General features: G+C 40.4%; 2 protein-coding genes across 3 annotated transcripts in view; both read left to right on the plus strand.

The window, feature by feature from the left end:
- Positions 1–4,742, plus strand: part of anos1b (anosmin 1b) — a 55,413-nt gene extending 50,671 nt beyond the window's left edge. The window contains exons 10-15 of one of the 2 annotated variants that reach the window (XM_087830500.1): positions 371–610; positions 958–1,052; positions 1,360–1,528; positions 1,711–1,943; positions 3,651–3,794; positions 3,896–4,742. In XM_087830500.1, the coding sequence (XP_087686626.1) occupies positions 371–610; positions 958–1,052; positions 1,360–1,528; positions 1,711–1,943; positions 3,651–3,791 (878 nt within the window). In that variant the 3' untranslated portion in view covers positions 3,792–3,794; positions 3,896–4,742. The remainder of the gene's footprint in view (positions 1–370; positions 611–957; positions 1,053–1,359; positions 1,529–1,710; positions 1,944–3,650; positions 3,795–3,895) is intronic. The other variant, XM_087830501.1, reaches the window with a different exon arrangement.
- Positions 4,743–7,113: 2,371 nt separating this feature from the next.
- LOC102799307 (uncharacterized) lies at positions 7,114–18,738 on the plus strand. Its single transcript, XM_087830789.1, has 10 exons — positions 7,114–7,223; positions 9,285–10,990; positions 12,433–12,538; positions 13,062–13,209; positions 13,317–13,364; positions 13,471–13,548; positions 14,879–15,016; positions 16,751–16,834; positions 17,086–17,136; positions 17,289–18,738. Exons 2-10 carry the CDS (start codon positions 9,388–9,390, stop codon positions 17,397–17,399), a joined length of 2,367 nt encoding a protein of 788 aa, XP_087686915.1. The 5' UTR covers positions 7,114–7,223; positions 9,285–9,387; the 3' UTR covers positions 17,400–18,738.
- The last annotated feature ends 7,338 nt before the right edge of the window (positions 18,739–26,076 follow it).

A 26,076-nucleotide genomic window follows, 5' to 3' on the forward strand; every position in this document is an offset into this window, starting at 1 on the left:
CTATCGGGTCAGCTCAGCAGAGGATTATAGCCAGCTGCAGCTCTATTACCAAACCACGTACAACTTTATATGGAACATACTGCCATTCATAATTTGGGAGTATTAATATTTTTACATAGTCTCTGCGTATTAGCTGTTTGCTCATCGCTAATGAGGGTCAGTTAGGCCAGATAAAGCCGAGGAGTGTTTCCGCTAGCTACCAGCTGCAGTCTCATTACCAGTTTATGATATTTCTGCCACAGTATAAGTTCCATGTGCTGTGTACACAAAACATGCACATGGTCAATCTGTGATCCACAGAGACACACAAAAGTAAAGTTTTTTACGCTGACTTCTTTTCCTCCGTCTCTTTCTCCGTCCTCTCGACCAGACTCGACCAAAGGCGACGATTTCTCCAATGAGCTCCCCTCCTCATCCTCCCTTCCCTCTTCTCTTTCGATCGCTTCTTTCTCGCCTTCTTCCTCTGACCTCCCGGTTTCCTCCTCTCTCCCTCACCCCGAAACCCCTCTGAGCCCCGTTGCCCTTGGAAACCTGCGGCTGGAGGTCGCTGCCCCTCATTACCATAACAACCAGCTCCAGGTGAAGGTGTTCTGGAAGTGGCCTCAGCACGGTGAGTCGGTCTAGAAACACTAAACAACTGAACAAACTCCTGGTAAGAATATAAAAACATTCAACTTGAATAAGAGTAAAGTCAGTCGGCTCGAAGCTTTATTATGTGTTAGATAACCCCACAGGTCCACTATAGTAACTCGAATTAGCGTAAGCTGAGCCTTCCAGCCTCTGACTTTTAAGGCTTAATCAATTTCAAATGCATGATTTTTGTTTTTGCACTGAAATGTTGAAGTCACAGAAAAAACAACAGTTAGTTCTTCAAATCAAGCTGATAACAAGTTAAAAAAGTTTTCTATATCATTCATTTTTACACAAAACGTATCTCTTTGGTCTTTTCGCTAACAGTGAGACAGAGACACGCTGGCCCGTACATTTTGAGGTGGCGACCGCATACCTGCAGCACTAATGTGACGAGCATGGAGAGAACAGCTACGGTGCAGGTATACGCACACGGGTGGGGGCTGATCTGTGCGTTTGTAACACTGTAAAGATGTGTTGTTACTTTGTAACTGCAACTATGTGTGTGTGCACGGATTAGACATCACATTTCATCACCGTAACACAAATAAGTACATTTCTATGGTGCAGTACAGTTCAGTCTGTCTGTCTCTAAGAAATACTCGATACACTTTTGATATTACAAGCTGCTTATGAGACACGTGTGGAGACAAGAATGTGTGTGTCAGTTTAAACTTTAACTATAAACCTTTATTATCCTGAACTTGGCTTAATTTCCCGTCTCTCCAGGGCACTCATCACACCATCACAGGTTTGCTGTTTGCCTGTAAGTACCGGGTTGCTGTGGCGCTGAAAGCTGACCCACGGTCAGAGGCTGTTGCCTGGCTTACAACCCCGACGTGCTCCTCTGTCAGGGTCAGAGGAGGCAAAAGTTTGCTGTGCAACACTGAGAGTAGGGGTAACTATTTACAGATGTATTTGTGGTGTTTTAAAATACCTTTTTGATGATCAGTTTGAATACAAGCACTGAAAAACCACAACATTCAAGTCGTTTTTTGCAGTTAAGTAGTTGAATCAAACTCCTTAATTTAACCTGGTTTTAAATCATTCACATAATGTTTTGGCTTTCCTTTGCATCAGAGCGCCTCCTGTCAGGCAGAAAGGTAGTACTGCGTCCAGAACGACTGACCGCAGACTTCCAACAGGTCAACGGTACTCTGCTCGCCACCTTTCGTTGGAGGTTGTCCCAGCACGCGCTTCACCCGACAGCTGTCGAGGGTTTCCAGTTTACCTGGACGCTTCAGTCAGAGGTTTCGGGGAAAGCCGATGGACTGGAAGACACGCTCATCTCCCAGACACAGACTATCGCACCGGTGAGACAAAGCGAAAGCGTAGATAGTCACAGCTAAAATGACTAGAGACGGTGTGTTTGTGTGTTTGTGTGAGTCAAAAAAGAGTTTCACGTCCTGTTTCTTTTTTGCCTTTGTCTTTTAGAGAATTAAGCTTCAGGGAATCAAAGATGAAATGAACAAAAAAATAATCACTCAATAAAATATATAATAAACATTACCAGACTTCAGAGCTTACTATTAAAAACCCATCAATGACACACCGTTGATTGTAGTTTATTATTTTTTTAGTTGTGCTGCTAGAACATCACACACATGCTTGAACCTCATGCTGATGCCACTACTGAAAAAGTTCAACAAAGACTGTTCTTTTTAAGGAAAATGAGATCTTTTAATGTCTCATCTGAGATGTTGTCTTTGTTTTATAGAAGTTTTATTGAATCTGTGACGTCTTTTTGTATCACTGCCTGGTTTGGTAACCTGACGGTGAAGAATAAGAATCGGTTGGGACTTCTGGTAAAAACTGCTAGCAAAATGTCAGGGTGCTGGCAAGATGGACTTTTGGCCATTTACAATAGAAATGTGCTTAGAAAGGCTCATTCTATTATTAATTGTTTGAACCATCCCCTTCACAGTGAGTTTGAGTTGTTGCCTTCCGGCCGCCGTTTTAGAGTACCTGTGAGGAAGACTAAAAGACTCCAGGTCTCTTTTATCCCCACTGCATCTTGTCTCCTCAATGGCAAATAACTGTCCTTGGACTTTCTATCATTATTATTGTCATTATTATTTTATAGCATTGTTCTGTTTATTTATATCCTGCTGCTAAACTAATTTCCCCCTGTGGGACAATAAAGAAATTGAATTGAAATTGAATTGAATTGAAAGTAGTCCCCAACAAATGTTTAATTTACCTCTGTTAAAATATCCTGTGCTTAAAACTACAGTGCTTACCAACATATATATATATATATATATATATATATATATATATATATATATATATATATATATATATATATAGTTGTGACCCACTTTGTGATAGAGAGGTTGATAGGGCTTAGTAAGCAGCACCTTAAAGGGATGAACCTGGAGGTGAAAGCTAAGAGGAATTGTTACCATTTGATTGATTGATTGAATCTTTATTTTGAACATGTTAAAAAAGTACAACAACATAGAATTAAAAAAGACAAATGAACAAAGGAAAACAAAAGAAAAACGAGCAACAACAACTACAAATAACTTTCATGTTCAAAAAGGAGCAGGAAGAAGCATAAGCTTATTTAATCCCACCCCTTTTCCACTATCTAGTAATCAATAGACTACAGAAATACCTCCTTGCAATTACATTATATGTCATGTGTATTTATTTATTTATTTTTTATTATTCATTTTTTTAATATATATATACATATATGTTTCTATCTATCCATACATACGTATATACACATACGCACATATACACATTTTCAACAACCCCATTAACACCTCAAAGGATACACAACCTACAAATATATATATACCCATACCAACATACCTGTGCACCCGCACACACATGAAAATATTAGACAAGAACACCCTATCAAATCTCTACCTCTTCCCTGTACCCTGTAAAAACCATCTCCTTAAACCATTTAAAAAGAAAGAAAAAATAGGTTTGGCCTCTTCATTTTACTTTTCATCCTATTTATACTTTTACTTTAGTTTTTTGTGAACTTTCTTCTTCCTCCGCAGTCTCAGAGGTCGGTGACCGTCTATGGTCTTCAGGCCGACAGCGTTTACCAGCTGCAGCTCCAGGTGTTAACAGCAGGGGGCAGCAGTGGCACCGCAGTCTCCAAGACCATATATACTCCAGCTATCAACACAACGCTTTAATAGGTAATCACATAAGCGCATGATTTACTTTTTCTCTGAAATGTTCACTTTTTGAAAATCGGTTTCTCTTTGGTTCTCTTACCTGTTCCGATGTTTTCTTGCAGGCTCCAGCTGCAGCACCTCCACCATCACTTTTCTGTAGTCTTCCACTGTGCACTAAGGGAACATGACTTAAACTATAACATAAAGAACATTAATCTCAGAAATTTAGATTCCTCTCGGATTAAAGACATTTTCTCTTTTGTATATTTTTTCCTCTCATTGAATCACTTTGCAAAGATTATGAAGGTTGCGAGTTGCTCTAATGGTTAACAGCATGAGCCTTTATCATTTTGTAAGAATTTTATATGAACTGTACATATGCACGGTGCCAGTTTGTGTTGGCACCAACAACCACGTCCCTGTTTTATTTTTCTCATGTCTGTGAAAAGTGAGACTTCTCGCACGGCTGCGTTTGGTTTAAAGATGAGATTCAGTCTAAAAACCTCATGTCACTCGAGCCAAATGACACTTGGACAGAGACTCTGTGTGTCTGTTGTTTTTGATCATGCTAGTAGAGAAAACATAGCACTGACCTTATGTACAATAAGTTATGTATAGCAACAACAGGCCGACTGTTATATCTCGATGCATAATCTCTGAGGTTAGTGCGGTCTTAATGTAAGCTCAGACATTTTCATATTTTGTTTTTAACCTGTTTGTTTGCTTGTTTTTACTTTTGTATAGGTAAATGTAATTGTTCGATCAAATCTGGGCTGTGTGAATAATTTTTTACATAATAGTACGCCCATGTCATTAAACGATGAAAGCTAAAACTGCTGGTGTGCAACCGGTAAGTTAATATTCTCTTATGTAACCTTTTCCTGTTCATAATTTGTAGTTTAACCTTTTACTTTTTTTTACTAGTAGATTTATTTATTGTTTTCCTGTCCTTTTTTGTAATTAAAGATGATCAAAATATGGAATATGTTGTGTCATTGATGTGGTAAATATAAAAGATGATGATGCTCATAGTGTTTGTGAAAGCACAGAGCAAATGTTGACTGCAACCGTGAAGTCTGAGCTATTAAATGTTGATATTGAATCCTCTCGGTTTTATCACTGCAGCTGTCCATGATGACACCAGCTGGGTAATCAATAATAACAGTAACTACAGTAAGTCCAAAGCTTTTTAAATGTATAAAAGATGATTAACATCTAATCAGCTTTTATAACCAAGCTGTCTTTAATATTTCAAGGGGGGGAAATTTCTGCAGTTTAAGCCTTTTATGTTTTAAATCGATCGAATAAAATAAACAGTAACTTCTTCAGGCTCATCGGGAAACTCGACAGGGAGCAGATTCACTTCTGTCTGGGCTGACATGCTCAATTTTTACTAAACATCGGTCATTCCTTGGAAACACAGTGAAAACGTCCCAACTGATTATTCCAGAATCAGCTGGTTTTATTTATTTATTTTTTACAGGCTCACAGTGGATTCGTGCAGGAACATTTACAGGGCTGAAAAATTCATTTAGGGTCTAGTAAAAATGACATCAATTTTACACCAAATCATCAACACCATCAATACCACGACTACAAAACGTTTAATTTTAATGGGAGAATCAACCAAAAAGAAAGAAAGAAAAATCCATAAATGTTATAAACTGATTTACATGTTATTGAGTGAAATAAGTATTTCATCCCCAAGCAAAACATGGGGGGAACCCTTATTGGAAAGGACATCAGCAAGATGTTTCTTGTTGGTCACCAGGTTTGCAAACATCTCAGGAGGGATTTTGACCCACTCCTCTTTACAGAAGCTCTCTGAAGTAGTGTTTATTGGCCGCTGCCTGACAACTCTTTTGTTGCCGTGCTCGATGTTTTGGGCCATTGTCATGATGGAAAACCCATCAATGACTCATCTTCAGTCCTCTGGCTGAGGAAAGGAGGTTCTCGCCATTGCACATGACCCCTCAATGCTTCTTCTTTGTGTTATAATCATATAATCTCTTCTATAGTTGATGCCAGTGAGCTTGATTTTGGTTTGATCTGGCTGCAGCACTTTCTCCGGCGTTTCTAACGGCGTTACTTTTTTCAGTAACGAGTAATCTAACTAATTACTATTCCTATCTTTACAAGGCCGTTACCGTTACTAACAAGAAAATGCGGTCGCGTTACTATTTTTCAACAAACAGACGGTTGAAGCTGTGTTCAGGTTACCGCATCTTATATCAGTTGCACGGAAGTAGCTGTAAGTAATCTGGGCGCTACAGCTTTGAGCAGCTGCGCGCGCTCCTCCCGACGGTACTTTCTGCCCGACGATCACCTTTTGGCAAAACACCTGGAGCTAAGAGGGCAAAACAATCGCATGAGTGCTGCTGTTTGACAGGGGAAGAATAAAGTAGTCGTGGTAAGCCAATCACATGACTACTTCAAGATGACGAAGCAACAAGGTGACATATACCAGTTTTATAAATTGTGTTGATAGGCCACTTAAAACCAGAGTCATGATAAACAATATATACGCGGCGTTTTTTCGCAGCAAGCACTCTCTGCTTATGACCAAAAATAAAAACAAACAAATAATCTGTGTGGCATCTTATCTAATGCAGAACACCCGATTGCTATGTAAATAGTTTGAAACGGTTATACTAAAGGGTAAAAGGTAAACGGCTGCAAGTAACTTTGTTTTTTGCAAAACTTGTGCATAGGATTTTAAAACTGACAACTTTTAATAGCATATTAAGTTATGAAATATGATTCAATAAACATGTTTGTGGTTGTTACAGTAAAAAATATAACTTTTTCTACTCGGATTTTGTGTTTTTTGTCTGATTTTAGATCAATTGTGTTAATACAGTAAGTCAAAATGAAAATATAACTGTAAATTCAGACACATGAGGTTGTGCTGAAAAGAATGATACCAAACAAGGCAAAGTAAAGAGTTTTGAAAGGTGACAGGCCAATTATACCCTGGACCCCATGGTTAAACTTTTAACTAATTAATTACTTTTCAAGTAATTAATTGCTTTTAGAATCTTGCAACTTAGTTACTAACTCAGTTACGTTTTTTGAAGAAGTAACTAGTGACTATTACAACATTACCCTTTTTTTCACAATCTTTATTGACAGACTTTACGTCCCCAGTTAAAAAAAAACTATGGACGTAAAGTTTTTGAACATGAACAATAAAAATAAACAAATAAAACATAAAAACAAAACAAATGGAATCAAATTAAATAAATAAAATAAAGCTTTTGTCTTTTACATCGTGGTAGAAATGAAATAAAAAGAGAGAACCTGAAATCTCAAGGATGCTTCGCGACAGCTTCCGGACACAGCCGAAGCGCACCCCGAAGCCGTGACGCAATCAACGAGCGACGACAGCTTTGATTGTTGTTTGTGCAAATCGTGGCCAGACAAAACTCAGTTTGTTGTTTGACTGACAAGGTATAGTAGAAATATGTTTCTTGTAGCTTCTTGCTGTGGTTTGGCTCATCAAATCCGGCAGACTTCGAGTAATGACTCGCAGCTCGTTCTTTGTCTTTTTGCGTCCCCAACTTCCTCTTGAAAATGGAGGAAATGTGTGTAGTCGTTGCTTTGTGTTTTCGCCTGTGCTGCAGCTAGCTAACTTAGCTCGCTTGAGCGCAATGACAAACTTGTGCAGAACTTTGTGCAACGTCATATTATGCCACCCATTAAATAATTTGGTGGTGCGTTATATTGCTGAATGATGCGCGGACCTGCTCCGTTTGTTGGAGCCCAAATGTCAGACTGGGGCAGCTAACGGAGCAGTTTTCATTTAACTTAATAACGTAAGTGAATGTTACCAGGCATTTGTAACGACAGCAATGTAGTTGCTAATTCATATCACGCTCAGAGTTTCCCCGAGCCACATAGTACTCTTTAAAAGGCAGCATTAACTTTAAGAGGACAGTAGCATGCAGTGTTAGTCATGTGCTTAGTATTTGTGGGAAAAAGTGACGTCGCGCTGTAACAACAAGTGAATCCTGTCGGAACATCAAACCACCTGTTAATCAAACAGCGACGTACTTAGATTCTTTTTAATCAAGCAGATAAATAATCAAAGTGCCTGTTTTCGGTTTTTGTTTTCTTTTTGGCTCCTCAATTTAGGCGTCATAGCAAGGGATCATCTGCCCGCATCTCACCCTGTCTCTAGCATCCTCCTCCGTCACACCAACCCTCTCATTCATTGCATCCATGAACCTTTTCCTCCTTCCTGGCAGCTCCATCCTTTGTCCAATATGTCCAGCATTTCTTCTCTGCACATGTCAAAACCATCACTAGTCATAGTACCTACATTTAAAGGCCCTGCTTTCACTCCCACACACCTGCCTTTCTGAACATGCCTTCCTCCTTCCCTCTTGCTTTGTCTTCGGCCAACAGTAGCCCAGTTTCTACAAGCAGTGGGAAGCGGTCGCTGTTAACCCAGGCCCTGACCGATCCTGTATAGAAATCTCCTCCTCGATGTTCCGCATGTTAGATTTTAGAAACATTTTACCCAGGATGCCCTTCTCGATGCAACCCTCCCCATTTATTCAGGCCCGAGACCAGAACTAGAGTACACTGGCTTGTGGCCTGGTCTTATCTATTTTTTTTCTTTTTTTTTGTAGGTTCAAAGTTTGTTTTTGTTTTTTTTTAATTTAAAGTATCAGGTAGAGAAATGGCCCTGTGTCATCTTAAGACAACCATGTTGATGTTTACATGTCCCTGGAAATTAATCATTAACAATTCACTCCACGTTTGTGAAATGGAGGGATACAGGTGTGTGAGTGAAGGTGGACGACTTAAAATACCCACGAGCAGCCACTGAAATCCATGCACACTGCAAAAGATGGGTGAAAAAGAGACTGCAGACAGGGCAGGGTGGGTGGTGATGAGTGTCAGGGGGGATTTTTGGCAGAAGGATGGTCGCAAGAGTGAAAAGAAAGGTTTACAAGATGGTGGAGAGTCATCATTTAGTGAGTTCTGTTGAGCTTAATTTGGCAGTTTTCAGCGTCAGGAAGATGAGATGGTTTGGACGTGTGTAAAGCAGGGATTGAGGATGCGCTCGGCAAAGGATGTTAAAGATGGAGCTGCTGTGCTGGAGGAAAAGAGAAAGACCGCAGTGCAGATTCCTGTAGTGAAGGAGGACGTGCAGTAGGGTTGGTGTGACAGAAGGTGACACTAAAGATGGGGGGAGATAGAAGCAGCTTCCAGCTGCTCCCCGACTTAAAACAGAGGAACACTCCTACTAGTGAGACAAGCCAGGGCAAATTTTATTTGATGCACATCTTGTATGTCTGATTTATTTTCTGTGCACTGCGATGTGTGCATCTTTTTAATTGTTTTGGTTTCCTTGCCTCAGTTGAAATCCCACCTGCTGTTATATCGTAGGCCTGCTTTTATCTGCGTTTGTGCTGCTGATATAAACGTGTTTGCTGAAGTTGAGCCTCGCAGAGCAAAAACCGACTTTTTCTCTCTCCTTTTTTCTTCTTCTCTACCAATTAGGAGACCATGGCGGATTTATAACGCACAGAAAAGTGTCCAACCTGCACATTCATGTCTGCTGTCGTCACCATCTATGGTTGGAAAAGCTTAAGAACAATGGCAAATGTACTGGCTAGAAGAACACCTAAAGGGAAGCGAGAACATAACATCTAGAAAGGCTGTTATACTGCCGGTCCAACAAACCAAAAGGGAAGCGAGAGCAGAGAGCGGGTATTGGGATGGGGTTAAGAAGCCAAAGGAGGACGTCATGGTTCACAGCGGCTCTGCTTCCCCAATGAACACAACACCGTCAGCATCACCTCATTTAACTACAGCACCTCCTTTAGTCCCTCCGTCTGGAGGTACTACAGATCAGGACCAAACCCAGTCCCCTGCTAAACTCCTCACCGCAGGCCTTACGTCCAACTCTGATCTGACTCAGACCGGCACTCCTGCTGATACAGAGCAGCCTGTTGTAACTCCAGCCAAAGCACTAAGTACTAAGTCAAGCCAGGAATCAGTGTGGTCTTCTGCACAGACACCAACACCTGTTCCCGGCCCAGTCAATGGCCGCACATCGGGCAGGAAGAGGACTCCAAAGTCCTGTGACTGTTGTGGCCCCAACAGCACGGGGCACAATGTCAGAACCTCGGGGACAGGGAAGGGGAGAGGAAGAGGAAGGGTGGCCGGCAGGGACCCTGGGGTCACTCCTAAAGGGAAAGTGGACCAGTTGACGCATATCAAGAGCTTTGATTCGACCAAGGGGGAAGTAAATGATGAAGATAAGGTGCAAATGCCTGTTGCACTGGCTAATACACAGTCACATACGCCTGTTGCCAAGGCTGTCACCGTCCCCTTGCAGGAAGAATCCCTGAGGAACTGTGTCATTCCAGAGAAAGCAGATGCGCATAAAAAGGAGGATGTGTTGATAGACGGCTCCGCAGCGTCTGATGTAGTAGAAAAAAGAGGTGGGGATTACAAGAGCGCAGATGTCCGATTGATAGGTACTGTGGGCGGGGGGTCACTAGTGGTTAGAGGTCAAGGAAGGGGAATGATGAAAGCCACAAGCGCCTCGATGGAAGTTAACACTGAAATTAAAAAGGGAGAAACAGGTGGTGCTGCTGTCTGTTCTAAAACCGAGGCCTTGGCTCCGTCAGTGGTGCAGAGGGAAATTCAAGATGCACACATGCACCACGGGGACCAGAGTGACCCCAGCTCAGTTAATTGTCCACTTAGAAACGGCGACACGGTAGACCTGTCCGACACCGATGAAGAAGGAGAGGAAAACAACATGATAGTGACCGAACCTGGAAACATACAGCTGTCCATCTCATGGCAGTCAGGCCTCGCTTCAAGATCAGGAACAACTCAGGATCTTGACTCTGAGATGCAGGTGGATCAAGTCCCCGACGGAACAGACAGAGTTGCTTTATTGGTGGCGCTGTCCAATGGAAACGTTATAGCACCAACAGACCACAACCGTGGATCTACAACTATGGAGGTGGAAAGTTCTCGTCCGGCTGCGGTTCCTCCACCAGACTACTGCCCTGTTACAGTGAGCAGCATCCAACATGGCTGGGCATTAAGTGACCACAGACTGTATTGTCAGCCTGGCACCTGGGAGAAAGACCAGATGGATGAAACGATGCACGAGAATCGGTCAGAAAACACAGATGGAACGATGCAGCGTCAAGAGAGTCTGGAGCAGCTTACTGATACCATCCATGGTAAGATGTGGTTTAGGGTTCACGGTGCGAACCCATGCCTGAGCATGAATATATTCATCACCCTCTCCGTTTGGTAAATTATGTTTTACGCACAAAGAAGCGACTGCTGAGAGGATCAGCATTTTGTTATGTCATAAAAGATCCATAAAACATTCCTGGCCTTGTCCAGTAAGTGTTAATGTGCACACATTTGATCTAAGCTCGTGTTTATACATAATTAATCATTCATGACATATTTTCTTAGCTCCCAGAAGGAGAACTAAATGCACGTGTTGATTTGATTGCTTGTATAATAATCAATTTTTGGTCAGGAGGTTTCTGTTCAACAAAAAGGATGAGCAAAGTTAATGTTTAACAAAATGTTTCTTTTTTTTTTCTCTTTTAAATTTTTGAAACAACATAAATTCCTCCAGGACAACATTTTGTTGACATTACTGTGGCTTGCAGGTAAACTGACCAGGAAGTAGGGCTGCTCAATTAATTAAATTTTAATCTCGATTACGATCTGGGCTTTCAACGATCATTAAAGATGACTGAGCCGATTATTAGCCCCTCCCTCGTGCTTTACTCTCGCGCTGCTCCGTGTGGCAAATCGAGCGCACCTCTCTGCATTTTGAACACGTGTCGCAACAATTAAGAGCAGCGGTCTCCAACCTTTTTTGCGCCACGGACCGGTTTATGCCCGACAATATTTTCACGGACCGGCCTTTAAGGTGTCGCGGATAAATACGACAAAATAAAACTAGTACCGGTACCGAAAAAAAGAAGATTTATTCATAACACACGTGAAAAGACCCAGGAAAACCGAGTAAACGATAACAAAATAACGCTGAAAACCGATAAAAACCCTGAAAACTATACATTTCACACCTGAGCCTCGGACCAGGGGTTGGGGACCGCTGATTAAGAGGACCCGAGGGAAGCTCGGAAAGCTAAGCAGAAGTTATTTGGAGAGGAGAGTGACTCTGTTGGTTGAAAAGAGGTAAAAAAACTTCATTGGTGTGGAAACATTATGGGTTCAGAGTCAGACGTGGATCAAGTAGACACAGTGTGTAAACTTTGCTACAGTGTCGTAGCTGCACCACAGAGCAACACTGCAAAGTTCACTAAACATAGATGTTTACATTTTTCATTTATTTTTTATATTGCAAACATTTGCACTGTTATCAGTATTTGCACACTATTTTATATTATTTTTTGACAATCTTTAAAGTCATTATTCAACACATTGTTATTGTTAAATAAATATCGTCAAATAATCGAGATCTCAATTTCAGTGAAAATAATCGTGATTATCATTTTTGCCATAATCGAGCAGCCCTACCAGGAAGCAAGACTGTCAAAAAAAAAGTAGCATTCCCTGCATTTAGCGGATTTCTCGGATTAAAAAGCAAACACACTGGGTCACATAATCACTTTCATGACAACTTCCTCTGTTTTAGAGTTTCTGGAGAGCTTCTATATAAAATACGGCAGTTTCATTCCTCTCAGTGAATCTGATGTCCGGGAACACCTGAAGAAGGAGAGCAAGTGTGACCTCAGCAACAGGTCGGCACAAACTCAGTTTGATTTACCTGTCTGACTGTTATTAACGTAGATAATCTGCACTTTTGAGACAGTTGTTGAGGTGTTACCCTCCTTTCTTCATATTTTGCTTCCGTGGAGTCTTTCTTGTTATTCTTAAAGACGTCTAGAACAAAAGTTTTCTAGGATTTCTAAAGGTTTTGACATTGACTGCTTACTTCTGCTTTCTTTTACCAAATATTGACTTATTGGCATATGTTTCAATGAATCTCTGCGTCCATTTTCATATAAAGAAATGAGAACTGGCTCAAGACTCAACATGCTGATGGCAAACCATCCCTGTTTGAATAATGCTTTATTGCTCCAACAGGATTTAGACAAATGGGTGTGGAAGCAGAGCTGCTTACGTTAGCATCCGTCTTCTAGAAGTTTCTGTTGTCTTTTTCAGCGTTATTCTTTAAATTAAAGTCATTAAAGGTAAAATAAACAGATGAACCTCATATACAGAAGTTTGATTAACATTCTTTTCTCTGCGTGTCTGTTTTAGTGGGTTGGACATCAAAAGAGAGATGTCTCGGTACAAGTCGGGGCTGTCTTCTGCTCCTGTTGCAGGCTTCATGGTCATGTATAATAAACACACACTAAGGCTGGAGGACCTCGGCACACTGGAGGAACAGAATTGGCTCAATGATCAGGTAAAGAGAGGACTACAGTATTTATATTTTATTTATTCTTTTAAATGTTAGTGATGCTGTAACTGTATTACACCTTCAGTACTGATATCACGTTACCTTTTCGTCAGATTATCAACATGTATGGAGAACTCATTATGGAGGCTACGGAGCACAAGGTAAGACTGGTGTGTTTGTAGGGTTATGCTTGATTAAAAAATATTCACTGGTTATTTTTGAGAATCTAGATATTAAAAAAAAAAAGTTACTGTTTCTTTTTCTTAGGTTCATTTTTTCAACAGCTTTTTCCACAAGCAGCTTGTGGCCAAAGGTTACGACGGCGTGAAGAGATGGACTAAGAAAGTAAGGACATTTGGCTTCTTTGGAGTCAGTTTTTACTGGAAGCTGCAGAAAACTAGGTTCAGTTACTGGAAATGTTTCTGTGGCGTCTGTGTGCTCCTGCTGAGAACCATCATCTAAATACAAACCACAGCCCGGTTTCCAGAAAAGGTGGAACACTACACTTTTAAATGAAACTGAGGAGCAGTGTTGGTCAAGTTACTTAAAATTAGTAATTAGTTACTAATTACAGATTACTTCTCCAAGAAAGTAATTCAGTTAGTCTACTGATTACTTATTTTTTAAAAGTAATTAGTTACTTTATTACTTAGTTACTTTTTAAAAACATGATACACAACCTGAATATGTAATAAAGAAATAGACCTTTCAGCCCAATTCTATTTATTCTGCATAATCCATCATAAAACTGAATCAAATGGAAAAAGTCTCTTTTTTTTTTTTTTTTTATTAGTTTTAATCTTTTAACGTTATGCATCGAGCAAAAATTAAATCATATGCAACATTCTCTGACTGGAAGAAATTTCATTAACATTTAAACCTATTTTCTGCACATTCCAGCACATAAGATAAAATAATGTTTTGTGTTTACACTCTTTCAAATAGGTGCAAAACACAGTAAAAATGAATAAAATCACAGAGTCCTGTCGCTCTTAAATCTATAGTCACCTGTTTAGCAGGAGTGGGGCGGGTGGAGGTTTGTCCACAGCGGTCATGTCAGTGGGGGATCCGGGGGTGCTTACATCACTGTGATGAGACACTCTCACAAACAGAATCATGGTTTAGTAATGCAGCGTGCTTATAGGAAAGTAACAGTAATCTAATTACTTTTTGAAATAGTAATCCCTTACTTTACTCCTTACTTGAAAAAAGTAATCAGATTACAGTAATGCATTACTGCCCATCTCTGCTGAGGAGTTTTCTTTTATGTCCTTGTCCTAACTACTTTTTAATATCTAACTGGCATCAGTGAGTAAATGTCATGTACAAATATAAAAGCTGCAGAGTCATCTCTCCATCATAAACAACACAACGAGGCTGGGCACACATCTCCCAGAATCCAACTGGGATCTTTTGCACGTCAGGTGCAAACCAGTATGCTCCAGAACCTCAGAGAACGCAGCGTGACAAAAACACGAATGTGTGGTTTGAACGATTGCTTTCACCTCGTGTATTATTGTAAATGTAAACAATGACAGTGATTCAGATACATTTTACTCTCAAACCTGTAACTACATCATAGTATTTGAGTTTTGTTTGTTATATTGCTGATTGTTAATTGACAATTGTTGACCTGTAGTGCGCTCCTTTCTGACTCTGTGTGTGGTCGTTTCAGGTCGACTTGTTCTCCAAGTGGCTGTTGCTAATTCCCATCCATTTAGAAATCCACTGGTCCCTCGTCACGGTCACCATGGCGACCAAAACCATCAGCTACTATGACAGCCAAGGCATCGTGTTCAGACACACCACAGATGTGAGCAACTCCGCGCATGTTGATGTTGTTTTGTGTCGTAGTTTCTCAGTTTCAGAGAACGAGGCAGGAATCCAGTTTTTCTGCTCCTTAGACAAATACATTATTGGGTTCAATAGATCATTTTTCAGTTCATTTCTTCATTTTTAAAGTAATCCAGGGATTTCATCATAAGGCTTATGTTTAATTCTTACTCCAAATCAGGAGGAGGACACGATCATCTGAGCTCCTTTTGCCAAACACACTGTCCCCTCCCCCTCCTACTGACCCCCCTCTATTCCTCACATTTTCTATGTGTATTTCTCTTGAATCTGGCTCTTAGAAATATTGAATTAATGTAAGAAATCATCATTGGATACCGTATTTTTCGGGCCCTAAGGCACACCGGATTATAAGGCACATTAAGCGAAACAAAACAGTCAGATGAATCAAATTTTACTCAGCTCATTCTTCTTGCTTCCTCCTCTTCCGTACCATCGATTCATTGATGCTGAATCCTCTGCAGCTGCTCTATTCCCATGTTGTTGCAGTATATGAATGACTAACCTCGTATTGTGGATGGATTATCTCAGTTGTTCTCCTGACTGAAGTTTGGTCCGTTTACAGCATCCTGCCATGCGATTGCATTTGTCCCTAACCATCAGGAACCCTCATGTTAACTTTTAAGGAGTGGAAAAAAGTTAGCGTTCATCCTCCAGCTTCACTGTTTATGCTATGCTAACATAGCTGTGTCGCTAGCGATCACGTAGCGCATCATTATATAGCAGCTAGCCCAACTTCAGTAACCCTACAAACGTCACTGCTGTTTAGTTTTCTGTCTTCATTTATGTTGGAAGTGACAGCAGAGCTGTACGTTTGAATTTTTCAGAAATCTCTCAGTCAGAACATGCTATATCATGTTTAGGTGGAAACTAGCGAGCTAACTTCCTGCTAACTTCTAACTAAATGTAATAAATTCTGTTTTCATGGATGCCTGGATGTTAAACTTAATTGTTACACCTGGTAAAGCAGCAACGCTGATCATTTTATTAAAGATGAAATAATTTAGACAGTTTTTAACTCTCAGTGATGCCGCAGTGTTAGTTTGATCATTGGGACCTGAAGCAGACGGAGTTTAGGACCCAGATTACTCCGTGAGGCTCCTGACTACGGTGGCCATAATGCTCCAACAATCCATCAAGCATGCAGCTTCGTAGCTACCAAAGTCATAGTAAAACATGTTTTGACATTTTATTTTGAGCGCCGTGTAGCACATAAAATCGGTTCAATGTCAGCAAGCACAACCAGAATTCATAAATAAGGCGCACTGGATTATAACGCGCACTGTCGATTTTTGAGAAAATTAAAGGATTTTAAGTGCTCCTTATATTGCGGAAAATACCGCATGTTTTTTTTTTTTTGACTCAATTGTAGGACATCAGATTTTAGTTTAAAAAGGGAAAGTATACACTTAACTACACTACAAACACGAGTTTTGCATGAAATTTTTCAAATATTTTTCCCGGCTTCAGTGAGTAAACGTCTATAAGGAACTGTCAAAAAATCCTATGCAGCTTTTTGGTTGCAGACCTGTGTAATCCACAGCATCTTCTGTTCCCTGAACATTTACACAAATGTAGTTTCCGACCTTGCTGTCTCGCAGAATTTTAGATGTACTAAAATACATGCTTGTGCTGTAATGCTACATCTCTGCACCGTAATCACTGTAGCGGTTCTGTCTGTGTGACCTCCCATCAGAACATTATGAAGTACCTTCAGTCTGAAGCAAGAGAGAAGAAACAGACAGCTTTCCAGAAAGGCTGGAAGATTACTATAATCAAGGTAACTCTGATCCCAGACCTGTGTAAACACACACCCACTTACCTTTGCTCTTTTAAAACAGGGAAGATTATCTATTTTGCCCAGAGTAGTTCAGGAAAGTTGAAGTTTGCTTATTTTTGCACATAAATCTTTCACTTTGTATGTCCTAAGTCAAATTATAAAGTGGCATGCATGTAAATAAAGCTGAAATATATGCAAACCGTTCAGCCCAAAAGCTGCAGCTGTAATGTTGACTGTGATTTATTCCTCAGGGTATTCCTCAGCAGAAAAACGACAGCGACTGTGGGGTATTCGTCCTTGAGGTGAGATTATGCATCTCTTTCACGACTCCCTGGCAGAAAAGGAAATAAAATAGATGTAGAGTGTTTCTCCTGCCTTGGTTTTCTACACAAATTTGATTTGTTGGATAACACAGAGGAAAAACCTCACCACTGTTTGTCTTTCTGTTTGCCAGTACTGCCGTCGCCTCTCCGTGAAGCAGCCGCTGCTCTTCAGTCAGGACGACATGCCTCGCATTCGCAAGAGAATCTACAAGGAGCTGTGCGACCGTCGTCTCAACGACTGAACGACCGATTATCGGCCGCCTTCGCTCACTGACTCGCTCGCCTGGTTACACGCGATGGTCTGTCCGAGTGTGTCAGATGGCCTTTTTCACTGACGGCCAGTTACATAAGCTAACACAACCTGGCCATCTGTTTTCCAGGGAGCCCTAACTGCCCATCTGCCCGACTGAAAGCTGAGCGGCTGCCTTTTGGGACTTTCGGTCACTTTTGGAGTTCAATTACAGTCTTGTAGCTCAGATTTGTTTTTTAGATTCGCTAATTTTCAAGAACTACTGATGTGGCGCCCTACTGACCTGTACACTTAGGGTTGTTTCAGCTTTCTACAGCTACCACCTTCAGAGGATTTTGTTTCCGAGACCCCTCCCTTTAAAGAAGCGACTGAACACTTAATGTTGACTGAAGAAACAAGTGTTACATCAGCCTGGACCAATAGGAAGGACCTTTAATCCTACATGGAGTGGCCTTAATGCTAGATGGCCATTTTAAACTGAATGACAGTTTTAACCATTTGTTTTACGCTGGACCCCCCAGCAGCGTCACACTCGCAGTCACGTGCATGTTCTACAACATGTTAATAAAGCTAACGTATGAGTGACAGTGGACCAGACGTTCACTTAAAACTTGAAGGTTGGAGCTGGTTTCGTTCTCTTGGACTAGACGAGATATTTGCACGGTTAGAGGCCAACGAAGTCTAGAATTTCAACTGAATGTACCATCCATGTTTTCTTCTTTGCACCACATGGGTTAATGGCTTGAAACAGGGAGAGTTTAGTTTTTAGTTGTTTTTTTCGAGTAAAGTTTCAGGTTTTTGAGACTTTATCCCAGCTGATACCTTAATGAAATTCCAGGTTTTGAATCATGTTATCTTTTTAGTTTGACCCCTGTTTTTTTCTATGACCTTAGGGTAAGTTAGTTTCAAACTGGACTTTTCCAGACGTTTTTGCAAAAATAAATCGTGTCTTCAAACTATATCGTTTTCAGTAAAGCTGCAGTTGAGCTGTCCTGCTAGCTGCTGATCTAAGGACCAGGGTGGATTCTCCAGCATTAGTGTCCCTGCTTCATACGGATGCATTAACACAGATGAGGAAAGTTGTGGTTACAGAGCGGCTTTCGAACAGAGAAACGAGTAGACCTCAGTTATTTTCATTCAACCGGTTTTTCCGACCTGGATTTAGTTGTTATATTCAATTATGTGTATTTACAGATTGTATTGTTCCTTTTTCTGGCCTACTACTGTATGTGCTTGCTCTGGCTAAGAACCACAGTGGTTTCTGGACTGTTTTTATTGTTGTTATTAAAAGGCCAATACTGCTGGAAACACTGCTGCATGATTTCCTGTAATTTATTTACAAGAAAAAAGCCCCCGGTCTCATTAATAAATAAATAAATAAACCGTACAAGCATGAAAAAACGATAAATTAAAAAGATTTGTGGGGGAGTAAGAGATGTATGCAAGACATTTATCTTACAAACCCTCGTAAAACTTTCTCTTCCAGCTGACGTCCTCGAGATATAGAAACGGTAAATAAACAGGCATTCCTGTTGGAGTAAGACTGTGAACTTGTATTGTTATATCATTAAAACTCAAGACAAAGTGCAGTGAACTTATCATTTTATATCCATATTTTCAGTAAGTGGACGACCTTCAGGTTAAATCTGTCCGTATGCTACCAGTTGTGTGTGAATTCACAGAGTTGACCATCTAATCTAATCTAATGATGGAAAAACCAGAAATTTAAAGAATTTTTGAAAGCTATAGGTGCTGATGAGCTCCTGCATTTCTAGATAATTACCACAAGAGGGGGCTCTATATTAGCAGTTGTTATTTAACACAAAGTGTGTTACTCTGTGGCGCTCAAGGAAAGACTTGAACACTCGTGCGTGGTTTCTGATTTTTATTTCTCCAGTCGTGCTTCTCTGTCTCCCGTCACACGAGCTCAGTTACACGAGCTTTGTTCAGATTTTCAGTGCTGTGCTAACTGCTTTGCACTTGATTATTAGGCTTTTGGGGGGTTTTGGGTGGGGGGGGGGGTTCACTCTTCAACAGTATTGTCATCATGGGAGTTACTGAAAGTCTCAGTCAACCATCACAGAGCTCATCTGAAACATAGCCATCTTTTCCACCATCCACAGAGTTTTTAAATTTATTCTCTGTCTTTGCTGTAAGGTATTTTAAAACTCTGTAATTAGATGACACATTAATTTGAGACACTGTATGTACACACACACACGAATAAATGAATCAAATAACTATTTGTATTCACTGTTCAAACAGTAACCAAAGGAACTGAATTCATAAAAAGTATGATTAACTGTTAAACTTATTTAAACTGTCTTCTCTGGAAAAGAGGAACACATTATTACCTCTAAAGAAATAATTCCACACCTTCTTTGAGAGTCTGTAAGAACAGCGTTACTTGCAGTTGTTTCTACTAGATAATGACCATCATAGTGGAATTATTTATTCCCAATAATTTAGACATTTAAAAAATATATCCCCTCTTCACCAACTGACCAGACAGCCATTGTGAACTTTACTGAAGAAGAAACCTAGTGAATCCTAGTCAGCAAAGACAACATACAGCTAACATGTGGCATTTAGTGATTAACCGTGTTACACATTACAGGTTTAAAGCAAAAGCAGTGCTAACGTAACTGTTAACCAGACTGAGTCTAGTCCTACAGGTGGGAAAAAGAAACAGACTTCCCATCCTAACATAATTTAAATTGTAGAGCCACCTTTAGCAACAATAGCCTGTACAGCTTATCTCTCTCTCATAATGTTGGTGAGGAGTTTTGGACCACCTGTCTTTATAATGTTGCTTCATTTTCTTGAGCTTTGAGGCCCTTTGTTTATGCACAGATCTCTTGAGGTCCTGCTACAGCATTTCAGTTGAGTTCAGTTCAATTCAGTTTTATTTATGGGGTGGCAGGTGGCAGAGCAGGTCAGCCACTAACCAGAAGGTTGGTGGTTCAATCCCAGGCAGCAGCATGCCAAATATCCTTGGGCAAGATACTAACCCAGGGGTGGGCAATCTCAGTCCACGAGGGCCAGTGTCCCTGCAGGTTTTAGATCTCACCTTGGGTCAACACACCTGAATCACATGATTAGTTGGCCTCTGGAGAACTTCAGTACACGTTGAGGAGCTATTTTAGCCATTTAAATCAGCTGTGTTGGTTCGAGGACACATCTAAAACCTGCAGGGACGCCGGCCCTCGTGGACTGAAAGTGCCCACCCCTGTACTAACCCCATGTTTGCCTACTGGTGGTGGTCAGAGGGCCCGGTGGTGCCAGTGTCCGGCAGCCTCACCTCTGTCAGCTTGCTAGCTTGCCATCACCAGTGTGTGAATGACTGAATGTAGTAAAGCGCTATACAAATGCAGGCCATTTACCATTTATTTATACAGCCCCAACTCACAACAACAGTCGCCTCAACATGCTTTATATTGTAAGGTCGACCCAACAATAATACATACAGAGAAAAACCCAACAATCATATGACCTCCTATGAGCAGCACTTTGGCGACAGTGGGAAGGAAAAACTCCCTTTTAACAGGAAGAAACCTCCGGCAGAACCAGGCTCAGGGAGGGGCGGGGCCATCTGCTGTGATTGGTTGGGGTGAGAGAAGGAAGACAGGATAAAGACATGCTGTGGAAGAGAGACAGAGGTTAATAACAAGTATGATTCAGTGCAGAGGTGAGGCCTGGACTGAGAATACTTCGGTACAAAGAGGAGTTTATGGTATTATGAAGTGTTTGTGCTGATATCCTGTTTGGTTTTCTCCAGACGTGGTGCTCAACTTCAGCATTGTCCACCCCAAGGACATTGTTCCAGAAGTCTTGTGATTCGTTGCTGCCAAGTTCTTTTTAGACAGAAGAGGGTTTTACAGGTAAGCTTTGCAAACAAGCCACACTTGTTCAGTCTTTTTCTAACTGTACTGTTGTGTACAGCATTTTACATGCTAACCGAGAGCTGCAGAGGTTTGGAGCATTGTGCATTCTGTTCTCGCTGGGACGTCCACTGCCTGAACAAACAGAGGGATTTGTGATGGTGTTTTCAAAGAAATCCATCCAGGAGCTGAAATATTTCAGTCTGGACCAAAGTAGAGGGCTAAGAGCCCACTGCCTGTATGCATATAAAAATATGTCTATATACCAACTTGCCTTAAGTTTGTTGTTTTATTCTGACTTGGTATGAGGTGATGTAGGTCTGTCTGCATCTTCCTCTCCCATTAAATCGATTCCACTCTGCACAGGCAGGTTGAGTGCTACTAAGCACTGCTTTCTCTCACTAATGTGGAGAAACTACAGCTAACAGCACGACCCAATAAGAGGTCAGAGAAAGCTGCTCTCCCTTTGGTGAGAGTTTGGAAAATGTTGACTGATTTTATCTCGCAGCTGAGCTTGGTCCTGTTTTTCTCCAGTTAGTCCACTGCTCTCTGTTGGCCTTTTAAATGCAGCCACATTCTCTCTTTTTTATTTATTTCTTTATGTTTTGATGCCATTCTGTCTGGAGCCCCTAACTTCAACTTCAGCTCTGCTCTCTGGAGGGAAATTTGGTCGACTGCCAGAGCTTAAAATACTCATAAAAGCATCCCACAAATAGGACAATGAAGCTAAAATATAACTGGAATAAATAACAGATGAGGGTCAAAGGCATTCCTGAGAGATAAACCCCAACATCAGGAGATTATTCAGACTTGCTGTTGACCCTCCGAGGCTATAAAAGCGTATTAGTTACAGTATGAGTAAAGTACCAAATGCAGGGAGTCGTACCACATTAAAACATTTAATACTTTGAAGAAAAAACCCTGAAATGTTTCTTCTTTGTTTTGGGCAAAATTAAACTGCAAACTGTATTTTTGCAGCAGCTTTGCTCATTACCACAAATAATAATCAAAGGATTTAATGAGAAGGTAGAAACACTTCATCAGCTACTGAAATGAGACGTATTCACCATTTCCTGTAGTTGCTGTGATGTGCTGTGTGTTAGCGCACAAAGACTCTACCAGTAACTAATACTGAATCTAATTATGTTGTTGAAAAGGTTTGCTGTTATCTAAACAAATAACTAAATAACTAAATAAAGGGAGATGATTACCGATAGTACTTAATAATTCAAATTATGTATATTGGCAAAAATAATAATACATCAATGCTATAACTAAAAAACAAACAAAAAACGAATTGTGTCAAATATATAATATATAGATATTAGGGCTGTCAACATTAACGCGTTGATGCGGCGATATCACGATTAACGCAATTAAAATTTTTAACACAATCAACCATCTTCAGCACAGAATGACTCAAAATCCCAGAAATTTCTCTGTCAACTCATTTCGGTTAGTTTGTCCAAAGTTTGTCCATCCTGCGCTCCAGACGGGCTGATTGCGTTAAAAACTTTAATTGGCTCTACCAGCTGATTAATATCACCCCCCCACCTTTTTTTTTATGTGTGTGTTTTGGGGTTTGTTGTTTGTGTTTGTTTTGGGTTTCTTCTTAGGTTTTGTTTTGTTTGTTTGTTTGTGTGTGTGTATTATTGTATCTGTTCATGTAAGAAAAACTAACAAATATGATTGTATTGTCATTGTAAACTAATGTACACTTGTCTCTCATTTTAAAAAAAAAACAAAAAAAACCCCTTTGCGTTGCGTTAATTGCGTTAATCGTGATGACACGTTAACATGCCAGCCCTGATAAATATACAACAATGGACAGTTACGTTCATGAAAAACACACGAACAAACAGCAGGTCGTTGCTCCTATTTAAGGCAGCATATAATAAATAAATAAATAAATATATCCCAATATATATCCCAATACCAATATGACAACTGCACAACATATTAAAAAATTCCTCAATCAGAGAAATGGCGAAAGGTCTAAAGGCAAGTTTATTTGTATAGCCCAATTCAACAACAAGGTGATTCAAAGTGCTTTACAGAGACATTAGAAACAAAAACAAATAAAAAGCATGATTTAAAATTGATTAAAACAAGCAAACAAACTAACTAATTAACAAACAAACAAACAATCAGAACAGTAGATAAAATCAATAGTTAAAATGTAAGTTTTGAAATTTAAGCTTAAGTGCGGATTTGGTGCTTTATTTAAAAGCATCATTGTGTGCTGGTAATTTAGTAGCATTTAAGGTAGCAATCCAAACTGTCTCTTAAAGTTCTTTAAGTCAAATGATAGTAATGATTTAATAAGTGCTACCTTAAAGGCCTCGGCCACTTGTTTGAGCAGTCTTGTAGGAATGAGGTCTAAAAAAACATGTTGATGGTTTGGGCTGAATTGTTAAAGCATTTAACAACAGAGGTTTTTTATAACAGATAAACTCCATAAACAGCAACATGCAGCAGCATGGAGGAAACTTTAAATGCTGAATTTAAACGCCAGCATGTTCAAATATCATCCAACCGTCTCAGCTGCAGCTCCTTGAATATGACCAGAGTGTAACAAACAAGACGTTTTTGGACCTTTTCTTTTGAGGACAGTTACATCCTCGGTATTGTCTGTCACAGGTTGAAATGCATAAAAGCACAACTGCCTCTGAGCTCATGTCAGTAAGTAACCAGCTGATAAAACGATATAACCCTGACCTTTCATAAGCTCAAGTTTTAGAGCGGTACAGCTCGCTACAGGAGCAAATCTGAAAAAGCCACACCGGTTATTTATCTCTAGAAATGAGTATTATAGAAGTATTAACTGGGAGATAAAAACTATTCAGGTCACTGGGAAGCTTCTATCTATCCAGTGAGATTATGTTACCGTTATAAAGGAGTTTTGTATCTTTCAGGTTTGCCTTTTTTCTGCAACAGCAACTTTTATATGCACCAAAAATAGATCCTTATTTGATTGGAACGACCTACTTAGTTTGACACAAGCATCATGTTCAAACAGTACAGTAAACTGATTAGTCAAATCTGGGCCAGTTTGTAGAGTCAGTGGCTCTACAGGACATTTAGAGTGGTCAGTATCCCACAAACACTTTGCCTTCGATGGAATTAACATATCTCAGAAAGTTGAGACGGGCAACAAAAAGCTGGAAAAGTTAGTAGTGCTATAAAGAAAGAGCTGGAGGGAAAGGTTGCAGATAATTGGGTTAATCAATAACAAGATTAGGTATAACAAGTGTATGATTTTATCAGAAGTAAAGATGGACGGGGGTTCACAACTATATTTACAAATTGCAGAATAATATTTGTCGACATAAATTTAAAAGAGTCACGGTTCTGTCATCACGTGGAAATCAGCGCCTGGGTTTGGGATCACTTCCAATCTCCGTCTGTGAACACAGTTCACTGTATCATCCATAAATGTAGGTTAAAGCTCTGCTAAGATGAAGATATCTGTGAACAAGAGCCAGAAAACTTTAGGCCAGAATTTAAAAATGAAAACTGCTGTGGTCAGAATAAAAATGTGAAATTTGTCCTCCAGACTAAAGAGGAGGGAAACTGTGTCCTTTGTTATCAGCTCTCAGTTCAAAACCTGCATCTCTGATAGTATGCAGGTGCTTTAGTGCAGCGGTCCCCAACCCCCGGGCCTCGGACCGGTACCGGTCCGTGAGTCGTTTGGTACCGGGCCGCGAGAGTTGAGGCTCAGGTGTGAAATGTATAGTTTTCAGGGTTTTTATCGATTTTCAGCGTTATTTTGTTATCGTTTTTATCGTTTACTCGGTTTTCCTGGGTCTTTTCACGTGTGTTATGAATAAATCTTCTTTTTTTCGGTACCGGTACTAGTTTTATTTTGTTGTATTTATCCGCGACACCTTAAAGGCCGGTCCGTGAAAATATTGTCGGGCATAAACCGGTCCGTGGCGCCAAAAAGGTTGGAGTATCATCATTGCTGAAAGGTATAGAGCAGGGGTGTCCAACTCCAGGCCTCGAGGGCCGATGTCCTGCAGGGTTTAGATCTCACCCTGGGTCTACACACCTGAATCACATGATTAGTTCATTCCCAGGCGTCTGGAGAACTTCAAGACATGTTGAGGAGGTCTTTTAGCCGTTTAAATCAGCTGTGATGGATCAAGCACACGTCTAAAACCTGCAGGACACCGGCCCTTGAGGCCTGGAGTTGGACACCTGTGGTATAGAGCAACATGTACTACCATCCAGACTATTTCTTTTCAAGCGAAGCTCTCGCACATTTTAGTAAGACAATGTTAAACTGCAATCTGCATCTAGTACGACAGCACAGCTTCATAGTAGTCTGGGTGCTTAGGTGACTTGCGTGCACTCCAGATGTTACATCAAAGAAGACCCAGGAATGTTGAGCAGTTAGAATCGTCTATCAGACAACAACGGAGCAACATCACAAAAGTCCAGAAGCTGGTCTCCATGGTTACCAGACTAAAGTGTTGCTGTCATGAAACTCAAATAAGCTAAAATCTTTCCCTAAGTGGTACATTTTCTCATTTTCTATTTGATATGTTTATTATGTTCTTCTGTGAATAAAATGTGGCTGTATGAGGTTGCATTTTGGGTTTTTTATTCTCATTTTGACACAGAGTCCAAACTTTTTCCTAACTGGATTTGTAGAAGAAGCAGGTTGACCTAAAGAGCGGGAGGAATGAAGGGGCATGAAAAGCGGGATTAATTGTGCAGAGACTGAGATGGAAATCAAAACTGCAGATTAAGCTGAGAATCGGAAGAAGAGTTTGGGTCTTAAAA

The sequence above is a fragment of the Neolamprologus brichardi genome, chromosome 17 (assembly GCF_056152115.1).
Source record: "Neolamprologus brichardi isolate AB-2024 chromosome 17, ASM5615211v1, whole genome shotgun sequence".
NCBI lineage: Eukaryota > Metazoa > Chordata > Actinopteri > Cichliformes > Cichlidae > Neolamprologus > Neolamprologus brichardi.

What these genes read in the sequence shown, in the direction of transcription:
- LOC102799307 (XM_087830789.1), top strand. Translation starts at nt 9,388, where the DNA reads ATGTACTGGCTAGAAGAACACCTAAAGGGAAGCGAGAACATAACATCT. An exon ending in AAGTGTGACCTCAGCAACAG is followed by an intron (nt 12,539 to 13,061) that starts GTCGGCACAAAC and finishes TGTCTGTTTTAG; the next exon opens with TGGGTTGGACATCAAAAGAG. An exon ending in AGAATTGGCTCAATGATCAG is followed by an intron (nt 13,210 to 13,316) that starts GTAAAGAGAGGA and finishes CCTTTTCGTCAG; the next exon opens with ATTATCAACATGTATGGAGA.